The 19,077-nt window shown below is 38.4% G+C and overlaps 1 protein-coding gene and 1 non-coding gene across 3 annotated transcripts in view; both read right to left on the reverse strand.

Moving 5' to 3' along the window:
- Positions 1–19,077, reverse strand: part of pabir2 (PABIR family member 2) — a 43,554-nt gene that overhangs the window by 9,993 nt on the left and 14,484 nt on the right. For both annotated transcript variants that reach the window (XM_039766207.1, XM_039766206.1), the window contains exons 5-8: positions 18,436–18,490; positions 17,888–17,980; positions 14,964–15,052; positions 7,007–7,071 (exon numbers count right to left, since the gene is read on the reverse strand). In XM_039766207.1, the coding sequence (XP_039622141.1) occupies positions 7,007–7,071; positions 14,964–15,052; positions 17,888–17,980; positions 18,436–18,490 (302 nt within the window). The remainder of the gene's footprint in view (positions 1–7,006; positions 7,072–14,963; positions 15,053–17,887; positions 17,981–18,435; positions 18,491–19,077) is intronic.
- Positions 18,059–18,214, reverse strand: LOC120538436. The gene has a single exon (XR_005635477.1). It is a non-coding gene; the product is annotated as a small nucleolar RNA U109 (small nucleolar RNA).

Below are 19,077 nucleotides of genomic sequence, written 5' to 3' on the forward strand. Positions count from 1 at the left end.
CTGAATTTAAAATTTCTGCAGGTGATGTTTCACCATTTTCAAAATCTTTACTCCACTATTAAAACCTTTAAAAAAAACAAAACAAAAAAAAAAAAAAAACACGTCTTCATCATGGGGGTGGACTTATCGCATATGGCGAGCTACAGTACAAACAATTGTACATCAACCCCTATACTGGAGCAGCAAAGAAATAACAGATGTGGCAAAATTAAAATGGTCAACAAGGCAAAAAGAGCAGTTTTAGGTTGCACTGCCGATTTAGGCTTTCACTAAAACTCAGAAAATATCTATCTCCATGATTGACACTCTTCACATTTGCTCCTGGCACGCATTAAGGATCTCTATAACTGATCTCTTGCAAGAAGGAAAATAAAACACTTATTGTATTCTTTAATTTCACTGGATTTTGTGATTAGGCCAATTTATTTAATCCACCAGTTTAACTGTTCTCCTTTCAATACAATACACTTTTCTCAGTAGTTACTCAGATGCAACATCTTTAAAGAATGTACTGCAGACAGACATTAAAATAAATTATCAAATCTCTCCATCAACTACCCAAAATTTAAACCAAGATGGGTGACTGACTTAATTTTTCATGGCAATTAACACAATGCAGCTAAGATAAGCATCCCCCCATAAACCCTCCACACCAACCACCGCATTCATCAGATTAAAAGCAGAGAATTGTTCAACTCAATGCGTCTGTGTGTTAACTACATTGTATATACAGTGCATCTGGAAAGTATTCACAGCACATCACTTTTTCCACATTTTGTTATGTTACACCCTTATTCCAAAATGGGTTAAATTAATTTTTTTCCTCAGAATTCTACACACAACACCCCATAATGACAACGTGAAAAAAGTTTACTTGAGATTTTTGCAAATTTATTAAAAATAAAAAAAACTGAGAAAGCACATGTACATAAGTATTCACAGCCTTTGCCATGAAGCTCAAAATTGAGCTCAGGTGCATCCTGTTTTGCCTGATCATCCTTGAGATGTTTCTGCAGTTTAATTGGAGTCCACCGGTGGTAAATTCAGTTGATTGGACATGATTTGGAAAGGCACACACCTGTCTATATAAGGTCCTACAGTTAACAGTTCATGTCAGAACACAAACCAAGCATGAAGTCAAAGGAATTGTCTGTAGACCTCAGAGACCGGATTGTCTCGAGGCACAAATCTGGGGAAGGTTACAGAAAAATTTCTGCTGCTTTGAAGGTCCCAATGAGTACAGTGGTCTCCATCATCCATAAGTGGAAGAAGTTCAAAACCACCAGGACTCTTCCTAGAGCTGGCCGGCCATCTAAACTGAGCGATCGGGGGAGAAGGGCCTTAGTCAGGGAGGTGACCAAGAACCCAATGGTCACTCTGTCGGAGCTCCAGAGGTCCTCTGTGGAGAGAGGAGAACCTTCCAGAAGGACAACCATCTCTGCAGCAATCCACTAATCAGGCCTGTATGGTAGAGTGGCCAGACGGAAGCCACTCCTTAGTAAAAAGCACACAGCAGCCTGCCTGGAGTTTGGCACCTGAAGGACTCTCAGACCATGAAAAACAAAATTCTCTGGTCTGATGAGACAAAGATTGAACTCTTTGGTGTGAATGCCAGGCGTCACGTTTGGAGGAAACCAGGCACCGCTCATCACCAGGCCAATACCATCCCTACAGTGAAGCATGGTGGTGGCAGCATCATGCTGTGGGGATGTTTTTCAGCGGCAAGAACTGGGAGACTAGTCAGGATAAAGGGAAAGAGGACTGCAGCAATGTACAGAGACATCCTGGATGAAAATCTGCTCCAGAGCGCTCTTGACCTCAGACTGGGGCAATGGTTCATCTTTCAGCAGGACAACGACCCTAACAACACAGCCAAGATATCAAAGGAGTGGCTTCAGGACAACTCTGTGAATGTCCTTGAGTGGCCCAGCCAGAGCCCAGACTTGAATCCAATTAAACATCTCTGGAGAGATCTTAAAATGGCTGTGCACCGACGCTTCCCATTCAACCCGAAGGAGCTTGAGAGGTGCTGCAAAGAAGAATGGGTGAAACTGGCCAAGGATAGGTGTGCCAAGCTTGTGGCATGTTATTCAAAAAGACTTGAGGCTGTAATTGCTGCCAAAGGTGCATCGACAAAAGTATTGAGCAAAGACAGTGAATACTTATGTACATGTGATTTCTCATTTTTTTTTATTTAATAAATTTGCAAAAACCTCAAGTAAACTTTTTTCACGTTGTCATTATGGGGTGTTGTGTGAAGAATTCTGAGGAAAACAATTTAATTCATTTTGGAATAAGGCTAACATAAAATGTGGAAAAAGTGATGCACTGTGAATACTTTCCGGATGCACTGTACTAAATAGGTTGTGGTGGGTGAATTCACAGTGGAATTAATTCACTTCAGATTAGTATTAATAACACTTCAGTTTGGTGTAGAGTGTAAGGATAGGAGAGACTTAAAAGTAAACAGCCTAAGAGAACCAGAGAACACTAGAATGCAATGTCAAAGTTTAGGACTAGCCAAGACTTTAGCCAATGCACAAGAACAGCACGCAGACTCCAAGATGAGAGTGAGAGCATGCGACAGTATAAAGCAGAAGTGATTAACTGATAAATAACTTTCTGTTCAGGTGTATAAACTACGCAGAATCTCTTATCAGTGCCTCAATAAATGAGTTTGAAGTCAAAAAGTATTTCTCAATTCTGTGCAAAGTGACAAAGTTGTCGTCAAAGATATGCAAGATATGCAGATATGCTTAAACTGTTTCTTCACTTGTGATCCATTGTACAAGATGTGTTTCAAGCAAAGTATGAACAGACTGAAATATGGAAATGGTTTATTTGTATCTGATAAATGTGCCCTGGACAGAAGGAGCAAAATATGGGTGGGTCTTGAGAACCCCTAATAAACCTGTGAACCACCCCATCCTAAAAGCCTGAAAATCAGAATAGTGTGCGAGTCTCCCCTCAAAAACACACCACAAATTATCTATAATGATTTTGCAAAAAAATAAATAAATAATAAAAGAGATATTTTTCTTAGAAAATGAATATATCAGAACCCAAGACGGGTGTAGTGCTTCCATTTATGGAGCATCATGTCAGTGATGAAGAGTACAGCTGTGGTTTTTGCTATGATGCATGATTATGCCTCTTAGGTTGGAAGCTTACTTCTGTCAAACAAAAAAAAAACACATTTTCTTTCACAAAGATATATTTAAGATATTGTTGTGCCCATTTGTGCTTCATTCGTCTACTGAAGACAGAGATTAAGAATGCATGCAATCAAGTCACAAGAACGAACAAACCATATAGGTAAAACAGTTTTAATTAGGTTTAAGTTTAGTAAGTCATTACAGATGGTTTAATGTATTAGTTGTTTTTAATGAGCACAAGGCACAGCACCAGGAAAATAGGTTTGATCGCCAAGATGGTCAGGGTTTGCATTGAGTTTGTACATTCTCTCCATGTATTTATGGACTGAATGTTATCAATAAGTGTGATTAGCTATGGAAGATTATCAGTTTTAAAACTAAATCCTAGAAATGTGTCAGTAAGACATCTCAAATACAAAAATACATGCAAGTACAATCTCTTTTCTCTTATGATGATTGTTTATAATGCACTGAAAGATTGATTCTTTGAACCTACAAAGGAGGTGCCTACCTTGTCTGCTTTAGTTGAAAGCCAAAAACCAGAGTAAACGGCAACAATACATTGACTCATTTTCACCATTTACACTCATCTTCGGAGTTGAAACTATGTAGAGACTATGTTGGTAGCAAGAGGCCTGGAGCACTTTCACATATTGTAATCCAAGCAAACACACACTGCTACAAGGCTAAGAAGTCTACCCAAATCCCCGAAGACTGCACCCACACCACCACCTTGCTTCAAAATAGTATGTACAGTAAGTAACTATTAAAACTAAACAGATTTTATGGTTTATGCAATTCTGGTAATGTACTGCACAAACTTTTGTCCTCTCCTCTGTTCTTGTCTAAAGCACACACATGCACGATGAATCAGATAGTATGAATGGCAATACCTTTCCAAGAGAACACAGTATTGTTGAGCTATAGAAATAAGCTTCACTACTTAAATATTTACTAACCAAAAGACTGGATGTGTGGGTTAAAAAAATAAATAAAAGTCTTAATAGTGTACATGTTAAATTAGATATGTGGAAAAAGTTTTTGTCGGAGAATCAAACTGGTTTTTCTAGCAGAAGCTGAAATGCTCCAAATGCCACATCAGTCTTAAACTGCTCCTCATATAGCTTATATGAGGTAGTATTGTCACATTAAAAACCTCTGAAACAATAAGACTGCAGCACATCAGAAAACACAGTATTCTTAACTCATTCTGAATGGATGCACCAGTAATTCTGGTTCATCCTGTAGCTTTATCATCTAGTTGAAAAGTTAAAAAGTATAACTACATAATCAGACAATGGTAATAGAATGGACATGGATTTTCAATGTTCAAATGTAGTTGCTCAAAAAATGTTGCTCTCTTTTAAAAACAGTTTACACCTCAAAGTTACAGTTAAACTTGACAGCATACAAGTCTAGCTAAGAATGACAACACAGTTACTGGTATTCTACCATAAATCACTGAAACAGTGATCTGAAATGGGTGAAAAGTTTATTTTTTAATATTTATAAACTGACTTATATTCTATATTTAAATTGAGCTTTTTAATCGGTTAAATTATTGATATTTTATCTTAATTACTATAACTTGTATCAATGCATGTTTTCGATTACATACCTTTATATGTACTTTTAAGTTTTCTACTTGTAAATTTTATATTCTCTTAATTTTATGTGATTGATATTCTGAAAAAAATTGTAATCCAAGTTAAGATCCACAGATATTTTACAATGATTATTGTGCTTATATTAAATTTTTGCTTACTTTATTATATATTTGTATGTATGTATGTGCCGCCTTGCATTGCAATACACTATTATGTTTGAGTAACTCTATTCCTTTCATGTTAACGTAGTGTATTGTACAGGGTGGTCCAGATCATCTGGATGACTGATTTATGCGGGGATGATTCCAGTTCGGCACAAAGTCAATTCTTCATGTCGTCAGTTCACACACTTCGATGGTCCAGGATTTTCCAGGTGATTTTCTATGTAATAAACTTAAGTTGTAGCGTAATGAAAATTTCATAATTAGATCTGGACCACCCTATAGATTGTTTGAAATGATTTTGAATGTATGCATAATGTTTGTTTCTGCAATTTGGTAATGTATTTTTTATTTTAAATCAAAAGGAAACACTTCCTTTAAAATTGTAAATAAATCATTTAATATCCCCTTGATTCACCTATATATCCTATAGATTAAAAAGGGACTACAGTAATCCCTCGCTATATCGCGCTTCGACTTTCGCGGCTTCACTCTATCACGGATTTTAAATGTAAGCACATCTAAATATATATCACGGATTTTTGCTGGTTACGCTTTCTGGACAATGGGTCTTTTAATTTAGGTTACATGCTTCCTCAGTTTGATTGCCCAGTTGATTTCATACAAGGGATGCTATTGGCGGTTGGCTTAGAAGCTACCCAATCAGAGCATGTATTACATATTAACTAAAACTCCTCAATGCTATAAGATATGCTTCCCGCGCGGTGCTTGTTTGCTTCTCTCTATCTTTCTCACTCTCTCTGCCTGACGGAGGGGGTGTGAGCAGAGGGGCTGTTTGCACAGAGGACACGGACGCTCCTCTACAAAATGCCGCTTTATCGCGGTGCTTCTGTATACTTAAAAGCACGTATTGATTTTTTGATTGTTTGCTTTTTCTTGCGGCGCTCTCTCTGACATTCTCTGCTCCTGACGGGCTCCTTTATGACGGCGCTCCTTTGAAGATGATATGTTTGCTTTCTTTTAATTGTGAGAAAGAACTGTCATCTCTGTCTTGTAATGGAGCACAGTTTAAACGTTTGACTAAAGGGTGTTATTTCATGTCTAGAGGGCTCTAATAATGTTAACAGGGTGGGAGAGTTTATAAGGGCTTAAAATATATAAAAATAACCATACAAACATATGGTTTCTACTTCGCGGATTTTCACCTATCGCGGGGTGCGGTCTGGAACGCAACCCCCGCGATCGAGGAGGGATTACTGTATACAAAATTTAAGTTTTGACTAGACCAATCTAGTTTATCCTACAGTGAAAAGTGTGATTGCAAGCCAAAACAGTTTAGATTATGACAAATCACTTTGCCCTGGAAGCTCAACACTGATTTCAAGATAATCTTGTTTAGACTAGGCCAAACCGATTCATCTTAAATCATGCTTCAGACAAACTGCTTTGGCCTAGTCTAAACTAGTTTGTTTTTAAAATCAGGTTTGGCTGGTAACAACTGTAACAAGAAAGTTCAAAGTGGGGTTAGCGAAGGTGTGTTATTCCTTGCCTCATTTTCATTAAAGCAGTTTTCTAAATTTCTGCAACTAGAACTAAGTGTTAGATGTTACTTACAAGGGTCTGAAGGCTTACAATTAACAGAGCAAAGGCAGGTCAAGAAATATTTCTTCTTGTGCAAAATAAGACAGACAGGGTTTTGTTCATCATCTGAGAAATCCAAAGCTCAGATAATGAGAGCATAGAGTCAGCTAATAAAAACAAATGAAATACTAGAAAAACAAGAAGAATGTCATTTTCAGAATACTAATAGAATGAGGAAGCTATGAAAGTCACACCATGCTAGACATCTAAAGATGTTTATTGCAGCATTTGTACACACAGGTATTTTCCAAAGTAAATTCTGCAAATCAAACATCTGAAGAGGTTCCTGTGCAACTAGACACTAGGAAAAGGTGGTCATTTCAGAAAAATTTAGAGTTACCCTTTTTAATTGCAAATAAAAATTTGTCGTCATAACTATATTCAAAGCTGTGCACTCTATCTAAAAAGCAAAAACAAAAAATAGTCTGGATATCTAGAAAGCAATGTACTCTAGGTGATCAAACAATGGAAAATGTCAAACCTTTTCTTTTAATGGGCCCCAAAACACTGGGTCGAATACAGTTGATAGGACTTTGACTTCTCCTGCTGTAAAAGAACAGAACAAAACATGACATTTTAAAAACAATGTTAACACAATTTTAAAACAGGACTAAGCAAGGAATTTCAAAACAAAAAAAAACAAAAAAAAAAAACACTGAAGTCTGCATATAATTTATATCATGCTATACTAATCGAACAAGGAATTAAAAAAACCAGCCATAACACAGATTCACCCATTTTCTGTAACTTCTCTTCCGCACTAACTAATAAAGACGCCACTCATGTCTCATGCACATTAACAAACAGGTCTGCAATCTCTCATAAAAAGGCCTTTATATTTACATTTATCTGCCAAAAAGTATGTATATGAATAATGGATGGTAAACCCACAGAAAAAGTTGTAGATTACTCACTACTAAATTGAGTGTTCAATTAAAGATTCCAGCATTCCATTTTCTTTGCTAGCATAAGCTACATCTAGTATGCTATTCTCATGATTAGCAAATACTAGGGGCGATCAAAAGTAAAAAAAAGTCAGGTAAATAAAGGGGTTGGACCATTAAGGGAAGTACCCAAGGAACAGCCTTAGCATATCAGAAGTTAAAATACAAAATTATAGAACTGAAGGAAGACAATGTACATCTTTTTAAATCTGGAAATAAATGATAATTAGTCTGAATGAGAGGTGTGTAAGATACGCTTCATACACAATCAAAAAAGAACTCTAAATTCAACCTACAATCGAGAGACAGGGCTGTGGAGTCAGTTTACAAAACCTCAAACTAATTCCTGAACTTGTAAATTCATGGTATCACCGTCTCCAACCTCTATATTTGTAATTAAACAAAGATATTACTATGTTGATTGAAAGCAAACATACAATATACTAGGCATTTCATTACTGCCAACGTGAATCAAACTTCCTTTTAGTACCGTTAGCTGTTATAGTTCAGGCTTAATGGCTGTAGCAATGTTAGTGGATTACAAACACGGAGAAATATATAAATAAAATATCTAGACAGACAACTTTTTTCTAATTTTGGTTCTGTACATTACCATAATGAATTTTAAATGAAACAACTCAGATGCAGTTGAAGTGCAGACTTTCATCTTTAATTCAGTGGGGTTGAACAAAATGATTGCATAAAAATGTGAGGCAACTAAAGCATTTTTTTTTAACACAATCCCTTCATTTAAGGGGCTCAAAAGTAATTGGACAATTGACTGAAAGGCTATTTCATGGGCAGGTATGGGCAAGTCCGTCGTTATGTCATTATCAATTAAGCAGATAAAAGGTCTGGAGATAATTTGAGTTGTGGTGCATGCATGTGGAAGATTTTGCTGTGGACAGACAACATGCAGTCAAAGGAGCTCTCCATGCAGGTGAAAGAAGCCATCCTTAAGCTGCGAAAACAGAAAAAACCCTTCCGAGAAATTGCTACAATATTATGAGTGGCAAAATATACAATATGATACATCCTGAGAAAGAAAGCAAGCACTGGTGAACTCAGCAACGCAAAAAGACCTGGACGTCCACGGAAGATAACAGTGGTGGATGATCGCAGAATCATTCCATGGTGAAAAGAAACCCCTTCACAAGAGCCAACCAAGTGAACAACACTCTCCAGGGGGTAGGCGTATCGATATCCAAGTCTACCATAAAGAGAAGACTGCATGAAAGTAAATACAGAGGGTGAACTGCAAGGTGCAAGCCACTCATAAGCCTCAAGAATAGAAAGGATAGATTGAACTTTGCTAAAGTACATCTAAAAAAGCCAGCACATCCATCCATCCATCCTCTTCCGCTTATCCGAGGTCGGGTCGCGGGGGCAGCAGCTTAAGCAGAGAGGCCCAGACTTCCTTCTCACCGGCCACTTCTTCCAGCTCTTCCGGGAGAATCCCAAAGGCGTTCCCAGGCCAGCCGGAGACATAGTCCCTCCAGCGTGTCCTGGGTCTTCCCGGGCCTCCTCCCGGTTGGGCGTGCCGGAACACCTCACCAGGGAGGCGCCCAGGAGGCATCCTGATCAGATGCCCGAGCCACCTCATCTGACTCCTCTCGATGCGGAGGAGCAGTGGCTCTACTCTGAGCCCCTCCCGGATGACTGAGCTTCTCACCCTATCTTTAAGGGAAAGCCCAGACACCCTGCGGAGGAAACTCATTTAAGCCGCTTGTATTCGCGATCTCGTTCTTTCGGTCACTACCCATAGCTCATGACCATAGGTGAGGGTAGGAGCGTAGATCGACTGGTAAATTGAGAGCTTTGCCTTACGGCTCAGCTCCTTTTTCACCACGACAGACCGATGCAGAGCCGCATCACTGCGGACGCGTCACCGATCCGCCTGTCGATCTCACGCTCCATTCTTCCCTCACTCGTGAACAAGACCCCGAGATACTTGAACTCCTCCACTTGGGGCAGGATCTCTCCCCCAACCCTGAGAGGGCACTCCACCCTTTTCCGGCTGAGGACCATGCTCTTGGATTTGGAGGTGCCGATTCTCATCCCAGCCGCTTCACACTCAGCTGCGAACCGATCCAGAGAGCTGAAGATCACGGCCTGATGAAGCAAACAGGACAACATCATCTGCAAAAAGCAGTGACCCAATCCTGAGTCCACCAAACCCGACCCCTTCAACACCCTGGCTGCGCCTAGAAATTCTGTCCATAAAAGTTATGAACAGAATCGGTGACAAAGGGCAGCCCTGGCGGAGTCCAACTCTCACTGGAAGCGGGCTCGACTTACTGCCGGCAATGCGGACCAAGCTCTGACACCGGTTGTACAGAGACCGAACAGCTCTTATCAGGGGTCCGTACCCCATACTCCCGAGCACCCCCACAGGATTCCCGAGGGACACGGTCGAATGCCTTTTCCAAGTCCACAAAACACATGTAGACCGGTCGGGCAAACTCCCATGCACCCTCCAGGACTCTGCTAAGGGTGAAGAGCTGGTCCACTGTTCCGCGACCAGGACGGAAACCACACTGTTCCTCCTGAATCCGAGGTTCGACTATCTGACGGACCCTCCTCTCCAGAACCCCCGAATAGACTTTTCCAGGGAGGCTGAGGAGTGTGATCCCTCTATAGTTGGAACACACCCTCCGGTCCCCCTTTTTAAAGAGGGGGACCACCACCCCGGTCTGCCAATCCAGAGGCACTGTCCCCGATGTCCATGCGATGTTGCAGAGACATGTCAACCAAGACAGTCCTACAACATCCAGAGCCTTAAGGAACTCGGGCGTATCTCATCCACCCCGGGGCCCTGCCACCAAGGAGTTTTTGACCACCTTGTGACTTCAGTCCCAGAGATGGGAGAGCCCACCTCAGAGTCCCCAGGCTCTGCTTCCTCATTGGAAGGCATGTTAGTGGGATTGAGGAGGTCTTCGAAGTACTCCTCCCACCGACCCACACCGCCCAAAGTCGAGGTCAGCAGCGCACCATCCCCACCATATACGGTGTTGACACTGCACTGCTTCCCCCTCCTGAGACGCCGGACAGTGGACCAGAATCTCCTCGAAGCCGTCCGAAAGTCGTTCTCCATGGCCTCTCCAAACTCCTCCCATGCCCGAGTTTTTGCCTCAGCAACAACGAAGCCGCATTCCGCTTGGCCTGCGGTACCTATCAGCTGCCTCCAGAGACCCACAGGACAAAAAAGTCCTATAGGACTCCTTCTTCAGCTTGACGGCATCCCTCACCGCCGGTGTCCACCAACGGGTTCGGGGATTGCCGCCACGACAGGCACCGACCACCTCGGCTACAGAAAAGCCAGCACAGTTCTGGAAAAACATTCTTTGGACAGATGAAGCCAAGATCAACTTCTACCAGAATGATGGCAAGAAAAAAGTATGGAGAAGGTGTGGAACAGCTCATTATCCAAAGCATACCACATCATCTGTAAAACACGATGGAGGCAGTGTGATGGCTTGGGCGTGCATGGCTGCCAGTGGCACTGGGACACTAGTGTTTATTGATGATGCGACACAGGACAGAAGCAGCCAAATTAATTCTGAGGTGTTCAGAGACATACTGTCTGCTCAAATCCAGCTAATTGCAGTCAAATTGATTGGGCGGCGTTTCATGATATAGATGGACTCAAAACATACAGCCAAAGCAACCCAGGGGTTTATTAAAGCAAATAAGTGGAAAATTCTTGAATGGCCAAGTCAGTCACCTGATCTTAACCCAATTGAGCATGCATTTCACTTGTTGCAGACTAAACTTCAGACAGAAAGGCCCACAAACAGCAAGTGAAAGCCGCTGCAGTAAAGGCCTGGCAGAGCATTAAAAAGGAGGAAACCCAGCATCTGGTGATGTCCATGAGTTCAAGACTTCAGGCTGTCATTGCCAGCAAACGGTTTTCAAGCAAGTATTAGAAATGAACATTTTATTTCCAGTTATTTATCTAATTACTTTTAAGCCCCTGAAATAAAGGGATTGTGTTAAAAAAAACAAAACAAAAAAAAAAAAAACACTTTAGTTCCCTCACATTTTTATGCAATCTTTTTCTTCAACCCACTGAATTAAAGCTGAAAGTCTGAACTTCAACTGCATCTGAGTTGTTTCATTTAAAATTTATTATGGTAATGTACAGAACCAAAATTAGAAAAAAAGTTGTCTATATATACAAACACACACTAATCAAAATTCTACAAGCACAAATACTTTAATCAAAGTATATGGGAAATTTGTAATATAATGCTTTAAAATTTCCATTTACGTTTAGTCAGAGTAGGAACATTTTTACCAACTCCGACACCAGAAACCCAACAATTGCTTCTAACTTCACAGCCCTGCAGACAGAAATCAATATCAATAGATATCTATTTTAGAGGGAACTTTGCATAGTGCAAACCAGCCAGTAATGGACAAAGTTTTGAAGTTATGAAGGCATTTTAATAATACATACTTTTTATACATGTATATTTACTATATGGTTTTATATATTTCAAACTCATACATATACAAACAAATACACTCTATAGTCTAAGAGGGCATGAACTGCTATACGGAAAAATTTACTTTTATTTATAAAAAAGCAATATGGTGGTAGTGATGATTGCAACTACTATAAAGACAGACTAAAAATCAAATTTGTGATCTTTGTACTTGCACCAATTTTTCCTTGAGCATTCATAAGACCTACAAATTAGGTTGATCAGGAATTAGTACAATATGTGACAATAGCTATGAGTATGCACACATGTATTCTGTGATAACTGGCATCTTATTCAGTGCTGTCCTTGGACTCAGATTTACAGGAAAGGACTCCAGCTTCCCAAACCTGTATAATGGATCCAAATGGATGCATGCACACTGGAATAGGTGGTCTTCAGGAACCTATCTGCATTTGGCAGCATTCATCCTTCTCTAAATTCGGACCAGTCTCCCTGTCTTGGCTACGGAGAAACACTAGGGTTTTGTGGCTTGTCAATATGCATTTTAGCAAATTCCAGTCAAGCTTATTTTAATGTTTTTCTTTCAATAGTGGAGTCTAGGGCTGGGTATTGCATTGATGTTACATTTGATTACAATTCAGAACACCCGGATTTAATATTGATTTTATATTGACTGAACTGCACACTGATATTTTGTAAGTGGAAGCTGAATGACTAGTTGAACTATTACAGACAAGTGTGATACTAATTAAAGAAAACAGCTAGCTTGGGGGGAAAAAAAAACACTCTAATCCAACTATTTAGGTGGTTTTCTAGGGTTACTAACAAATGTATCCGGGCAAATTTATACAATCTTCCTAGAGTAAGCAATACTTTCTATTTTCACATTCACTTTGCTTTAGCAGATGACATATCAAAAGCATGAATACATCGGGAAATTTCGTTCCATTTAATAAATTTGAAAGAGGCATACAGCACTTTTAATAAGCTGCATGGTTATCAACAAATTTGCCCATTTCTGTAAATGTTGTTTGATAAACTCCAAATGGGAGGAAGCCACTCTACCTCAAACATCTGATTGACAGAGTGCAGCTTAGATGGTCATCCTTCCAAAGGTCCTCCCATCTCAGCAGGCTCAGTTAAAGCGACCATTGAGTTCTTGGTCATCTTCCTGATGATCTTGCCTGGTTACTCAGTTTGGCCTGGGCGGTTCCAAAATTCTTCCATTTCATAATTATCACTGTGCTCCTATGAACACTCAAATCTTTAGAAATAGTTGAATGTGCTTGTCCTAATCTATGCCACACCACAATTTTATTATTGAGATCTAAATAGTTCCTTGGTCTTCATGGATTGGTTTCTGTCCCGACATGCATTGTGACTTGTGGGATCTTGCATTCACAGGTGTGTGCCTTTCTAAACTATTTTCAATCAATTCAATTTGACATAGATGGACTCCAATCAAGTTCTAATTAAAGCAAACTGGATGCAACTGACCACACTTAAACAAAAAGGTATGAATACTATCAATGAGATTTCAGTTTATATAAAAAAAAAGAAACAATTTCATTTTCATAGTACTTCGCATCATATTTCAAACGCTTCATTATTTCATTTTTTTATGTTGCATCTACCTAATAACTAATTATCTTTTTGGGAAGCATTTTCTCTATACTCTGATGAAATCTTGTACACTGTTGGCATCTGTATAAAGTTTACTGCCTTGATTAACAAATGACCTTCTGCTTTTATGTAATGTATACAAGAAATTCTCACCAGTGGCCTCAATTCTGACCAAAGAGACTGGCAACTGCTGGATGTGGAATGCAGTGGTGCAGCTGCTTCGACAAGTGGGCCACCAGGCAGATCACAGCCTATTTCTATTTCCTCTTCACCTACAGCATCCTGTAGTAAACTGTATCCTGTCACTTATTTTAAGTGGCTCTAAGAGGTTGTTATATTCTAATCAGTACCTACAGAAGCCTGACCTGGAGCACTGAAATACAAGATGTCTCATCTATTTGGAGAATAGAACTACAGCAAGTGCAGAAAGTTAAATAAGGGCTCCTGAAGACAGATCAAGCAACTATTTACCAATGTCCGTATCTGAAAAGTTATTTTTTTCCTTATCAAACTAAAAAAAATACATTAATTGTACTCTTATAAAAACTTTTGTTGTGATAGCATACAGTAGTCTAAAAATATTTTAAACAAATAGACTACTGTATTAATCAAAGTTAAGCTATAATGGCAAAAAGTGGCTGAACAATTCCAGCCTAAACACACATTTCCAGTAATTAGTGTGTTATAAATCACAATCACGCATAGCATACAAGAACAGAAAAATGGTCCAGTTTCTACATCTAATGCTGTGTTGTGATTTGAAAGTATCAGATGTAAATAAGAGAACAACAATTAAAAAAACAAAAAGGCAGAAAATACCACTCTCAGAATTATGCCTGTGTGTGTGTGTGTGTCTGTGTGTATATATATATATATATATATATATATATATATATATATATATATATATATATATATATATATATATATATATATAAATAACTTGAGTACGCTTTCATTTAGGACAACCACATTTTCCATACAAGTATTAGGTACAAGACGTAGATTTCTATCAACTTTGAGCTTTTTCCACTAACTGGAAGTGGTACTTCACCGTTTATTCATGCAGCTGCAGAGTCCGATTTAATCAATTTTACGTTTATAATAATTGTTCAATATATTATAATAAATAATGATTTGTTGTTGATGGTTCTTTGATATACATATAAAAATATAACCATTATTTTGCAGTTTACTCGTCAAATATCCATCCTCTTATCAGAGTACACAAGAAAGTATAGGGCAGACCATTCCAGATTTTTTATGTTTGTGTTTGCTAATTTATAAAAACAGAAGTACTAAGGCCATATATTTAATATTTGTTTAACATTACTTTGGCAGATTTTCTTTAAAATCTATCTAAAAAAAAAAAAAAAAACCAACACTGTGCAACCAAACTGCTTTAAATACACACAATACTTACGTTGCAAAGCGACGTGTAGGACTTGGAACTGGGCTTGGAGGAAGTCCATTGCTTCCCACAAAAATTTGTAGAGAAGGAGAAAAGCATTGCTAAAAGAATAAAATTGATCACAGTGTTTAAAATTTAGTCAAAGTTTATTATTCCCCCCACCAAAACTCTGAAAGGAGTAATTTACAATTTCAGATTAGTACAGTCTGAATTTACATTTACCTAAGAATTCTAAAATAATGACAGACTGAGATACAACTCTCAATGTGCCATTATGAACCATGCTGCTAATGTTATTTACAAATGAAGTGGCTTGTATGTACAAAGCCATAGCTTCTGCATGCACTTTCAACACGTGCCCCGAGTCTAAGGTGAGATAACTTAAATCTTAATGCCTTTCTAACTTAACACTTTTTTTCTTTTCTCTAATCAATAGTTTAATGCTCATAACTTTAGGTCTTCTCTAGCACAAGATAACAATTTTAATCACATCCCAAAACTGTATTCAGCATTATAGGTGTGGAATCGAGTGCAGTCTCAAACAATTTGTGTTGCAGGATTAACGGAAGAAGAGGTATTCGATTAAGCCTCAAGATGAGTGTTGGCTGTATAAAGCTACACTTACAATTGATCAAGAGGGGCACTGTGGTATTGGAAAGGTATATGGTTAGATTAACCAAGGACTTTTTAAAACTATTGGAATAAGCTAACAATCAGTAAAGTCTAAAGGCCAATAATCTAACAGCTCGAAGAAATAATAAAAAAATTATATATATATATATATATATATATATATATATAAAGTCATTCACAGCTACAACACCACAAGTATGATGGTACAGCAGTGACAGTGTGATGTGTTTATATGTTAGAGATGGGGCCAAGCAAAATATAAATGAGTACAAAAGGTTGTAAATCATTATATACATTAGAAAGGAAGTCAAAATATTATGCTGGGGTATTGTCTACATTCAAGTTGTAGTATTTCTGTTCATTTAGAACAGAAGAGCTGTTTTATTAGCTGGAAAATCAGGCAGTTTCGTTATATGCACTGCTCTCCATATTGTTTGGGTATTTTTCTTAGATTTACCCCTTTACTCCACGGTTTAAAATGACAAATTAAACAATTCAGACATGATTATGGTGCACATTGCAGACCTTAAGGATATTTGTATACATTTCAGTCACACCATGTAGAAATTACAGTTATAATACATGGTTTTCCACCACCCTTCCATCCCTACCGAAACGCACCCCCCCTCCCCCTTTCAGAGCACCATGTTGTTTGAGGCAATTGTTACAGGTATTTGTGATTACTCTGGTGTATTTCACCGTTTCATTAACACAGGGATACAATACCTAGGCTTGCTTCTACCTACAGACTACTTTTGGAGTCTGGAGCTAGAAGCAAGCCTAGGTCTCTTATGCCTTTGGAGTCTGTAGGTGCCATTGTTCAACATGAGGACAAGAGCGGTGCCAATTTAAGTCAAAGGAGCAATTTTGAAGATGAAAAACTAGAATGAAAACCATTAGAGACATCAGTAAAACCTTAGGATTACCTAAATCAACTGTCTTGAATATCATTAAGAAGAAAGAACACAGCAATCACAAAGGGACTGGTAGGCCATGGAAGACCTCCACTGCCGAGGACAGAAGAATCCTCACAATGGTAAAAGAAAAATCCCAAGGGCCTGTCCAGCGGATCAGTAGCAGTCTTCAGGAGGCAGATGTGTATGCATCAGAGGCTACTATCTGCAGAAGACTTTACGAAATGAAATACAGAGGCCACACTGCAAGATGCAAACCATTCGTCACAAAAATACGTAGGCCAGATTACAGTTTGTAAAAAACTACTTGAAAGAACCAGCAAAAGTCTGGAAAAAGGTCTTGTAGACAAATGAGACAAAGATTAACCTGAAGAGTGATGGCAAGTGTGAACTGTGGAGACGGAAAGGAACTGCCCAAGATCCAAAACACACCACCTCATCTGTTAAATATGATGGTAGGGGGTGCTATGGCTTTGGCATGTATGGCTGCCACAGGTACTGGCACATTTACCTTTATGAACTGCTGACAGCAGTTGCACAATGAATCCTGAGGTGTACAGAAACATCTAAAAACTGAACACTAAATGTAAATTGTTACAAATTTTAAAAATTAAAACAAACATTTGGAATTAAGGTGGTGACCAGTGTGGTAGATTTAAATGCACAATTAATGCACGAGAGGTTTGCCCCAAAATTTAAATGATTAAAAAAATTTAAGAGCAACAACATGTGGTTTGAAAAAAAGGACTCAATAGAAAATGCAAAAGGAAAAACAGCTATATAAAATACAGTACAAATAACTACAGATTAACTGTATGGCCTATGAATGCATGAGAGGAATGGTTTAAAGGAATATTTCAGTATTATGGTAGTAAGAAATGAGTTAAGGAAGAGATGAATTTACAAAAAAAAAAAAAAAAAGCTACCAATTTTAAAACTTTGCAAAGTAGGGCACCAGTCCTTCGCCAGGCTCAAACACAAAGCCACAATCAGTTTAAAGTTGCAAAGTTTTACATGCACATCTTTGATATGTGGGAAGAAAACTGAAGAAAGCATTTAGACCAATGTTGCTGAATCCAAGAAGCAGCAGCAATAACCAAAGTGCCTTCCTATTTCTCTTTTCCCCTCAGACAAACTTGTCTAAACCTTGCAAAATAACCATTTTCTTAAACCATTTCGTCCAATAGAGTCACAAGGTGCTTGACGCTATCTCAACTGTATTGGGAAGAAGGCACAAAACAGCCCTGAATGTTTTTGAAATTATAACACAGAAGTAAACAAAAATTAGAAATTTCACAAATAAAATGTAAAAATGTTAATGTAGTAAAGGACATTTCTTAAGATGCCAGTATCTTAATTTAACTTTCACCTATTTATTGAAATTTTTACCTTCCCTATTCCGCGGGTGGGAGATGGTGCTGGAGACACTGGAACAAAATCTACCCGCCTCGGAGATGATGATTTATCTAGATCATTGTCACTCTATTATGGGGGAAAAAAAGACAATATTCAAGGAAGGTCTATATACAGTCACACTATTTTCTTTAATTCAACGTTGATGAATGTAGGAGGATGACACTACCACTCAGCCTGTACTAGAAGACTAGTGGCCCATTAAACTCATTAGTCTAGCATGTGATACAGACATCCAACACCTGGGATAGGTACAGATAAAGAAACAAAAACGTTCAATCCTACATGATATGCCACAAGCAGAAAATGTATAAACCTTAAGAGTTCCCAAGAACAAAACGGCACTGTATATTAATGACATTAATCGAACGCAGCATAAGGAAATTTGACTATACATACACACAAACCTTAAGATATACCTTTAAAAAAATGACACCCTAAAATCTGAATAGATAATTCAAATAGATTTGGATTTTAAATTCTAGTTTTTTTTTTTTTTTTTGAAGAGAGCACCTTAAACTTACCAGGATAAGGCTCTCCTCCCAGGACTGACTCATCTGCATGGCTGCTTGCACCTCCCTAAGGAAAGCACAACTAGGCTTGAAAACTTGCACATACACACTCATAATGTGGACAGGCACAATATTTATCTGCCAATATACAGACTAGCTTAAAATTATCACCGTTATTGCAAAACAAAAAACCTAATAAAAAAAAAACAACATTTATACAACTTCATGTAAATCTGCCTGAATACCCCTTTTAATAATAAATTAAAATGAAATGCTGGTAATTGATCATAACTGAAATGATCAATCAATAACATCAAATATATATGTTAAAGAGTCAACGTGTGCCAAAAAGTGAATGCCCGCTACATGTAAATACAAAGCAGGTCCTTTGAAGAATCCACTGTAAAGCACATACAGTGGCAATATTCTAGACCAGTGTTTCCCAACCTCGGTCCTGGAGACCCCCTGTGGCTGCAGGTTTTGCTCCACCAGCTTCTATTTTTAATTGGACTCCTGGGCTAATTAAGTGATGTATTATTTCACAAGTTCTGTGTTTTGGGAACAATATTGAAATTAGAAAAAAATATATATTAAAATGTATTTTACCAAGCAGTTATTTGCGAATAATGTATTTTTTTCTTTTAAGCAATATTT

The sequence above is a fragment of the Polypterus senegalus genome, chromosome 10, assembly GCF_016835505.1.
Source record: "Polypterus senegalus isolate Bchr_013 chromosome 10, ASM1683550v1, whole genome shotgun sequence".
NCBI classification, from domain to species: Eukaryota; Metazoa; Chordata; class Cladistia; order Polypteriformes; family Polypteridae; genus Polypterus; species Polypterus senegalus.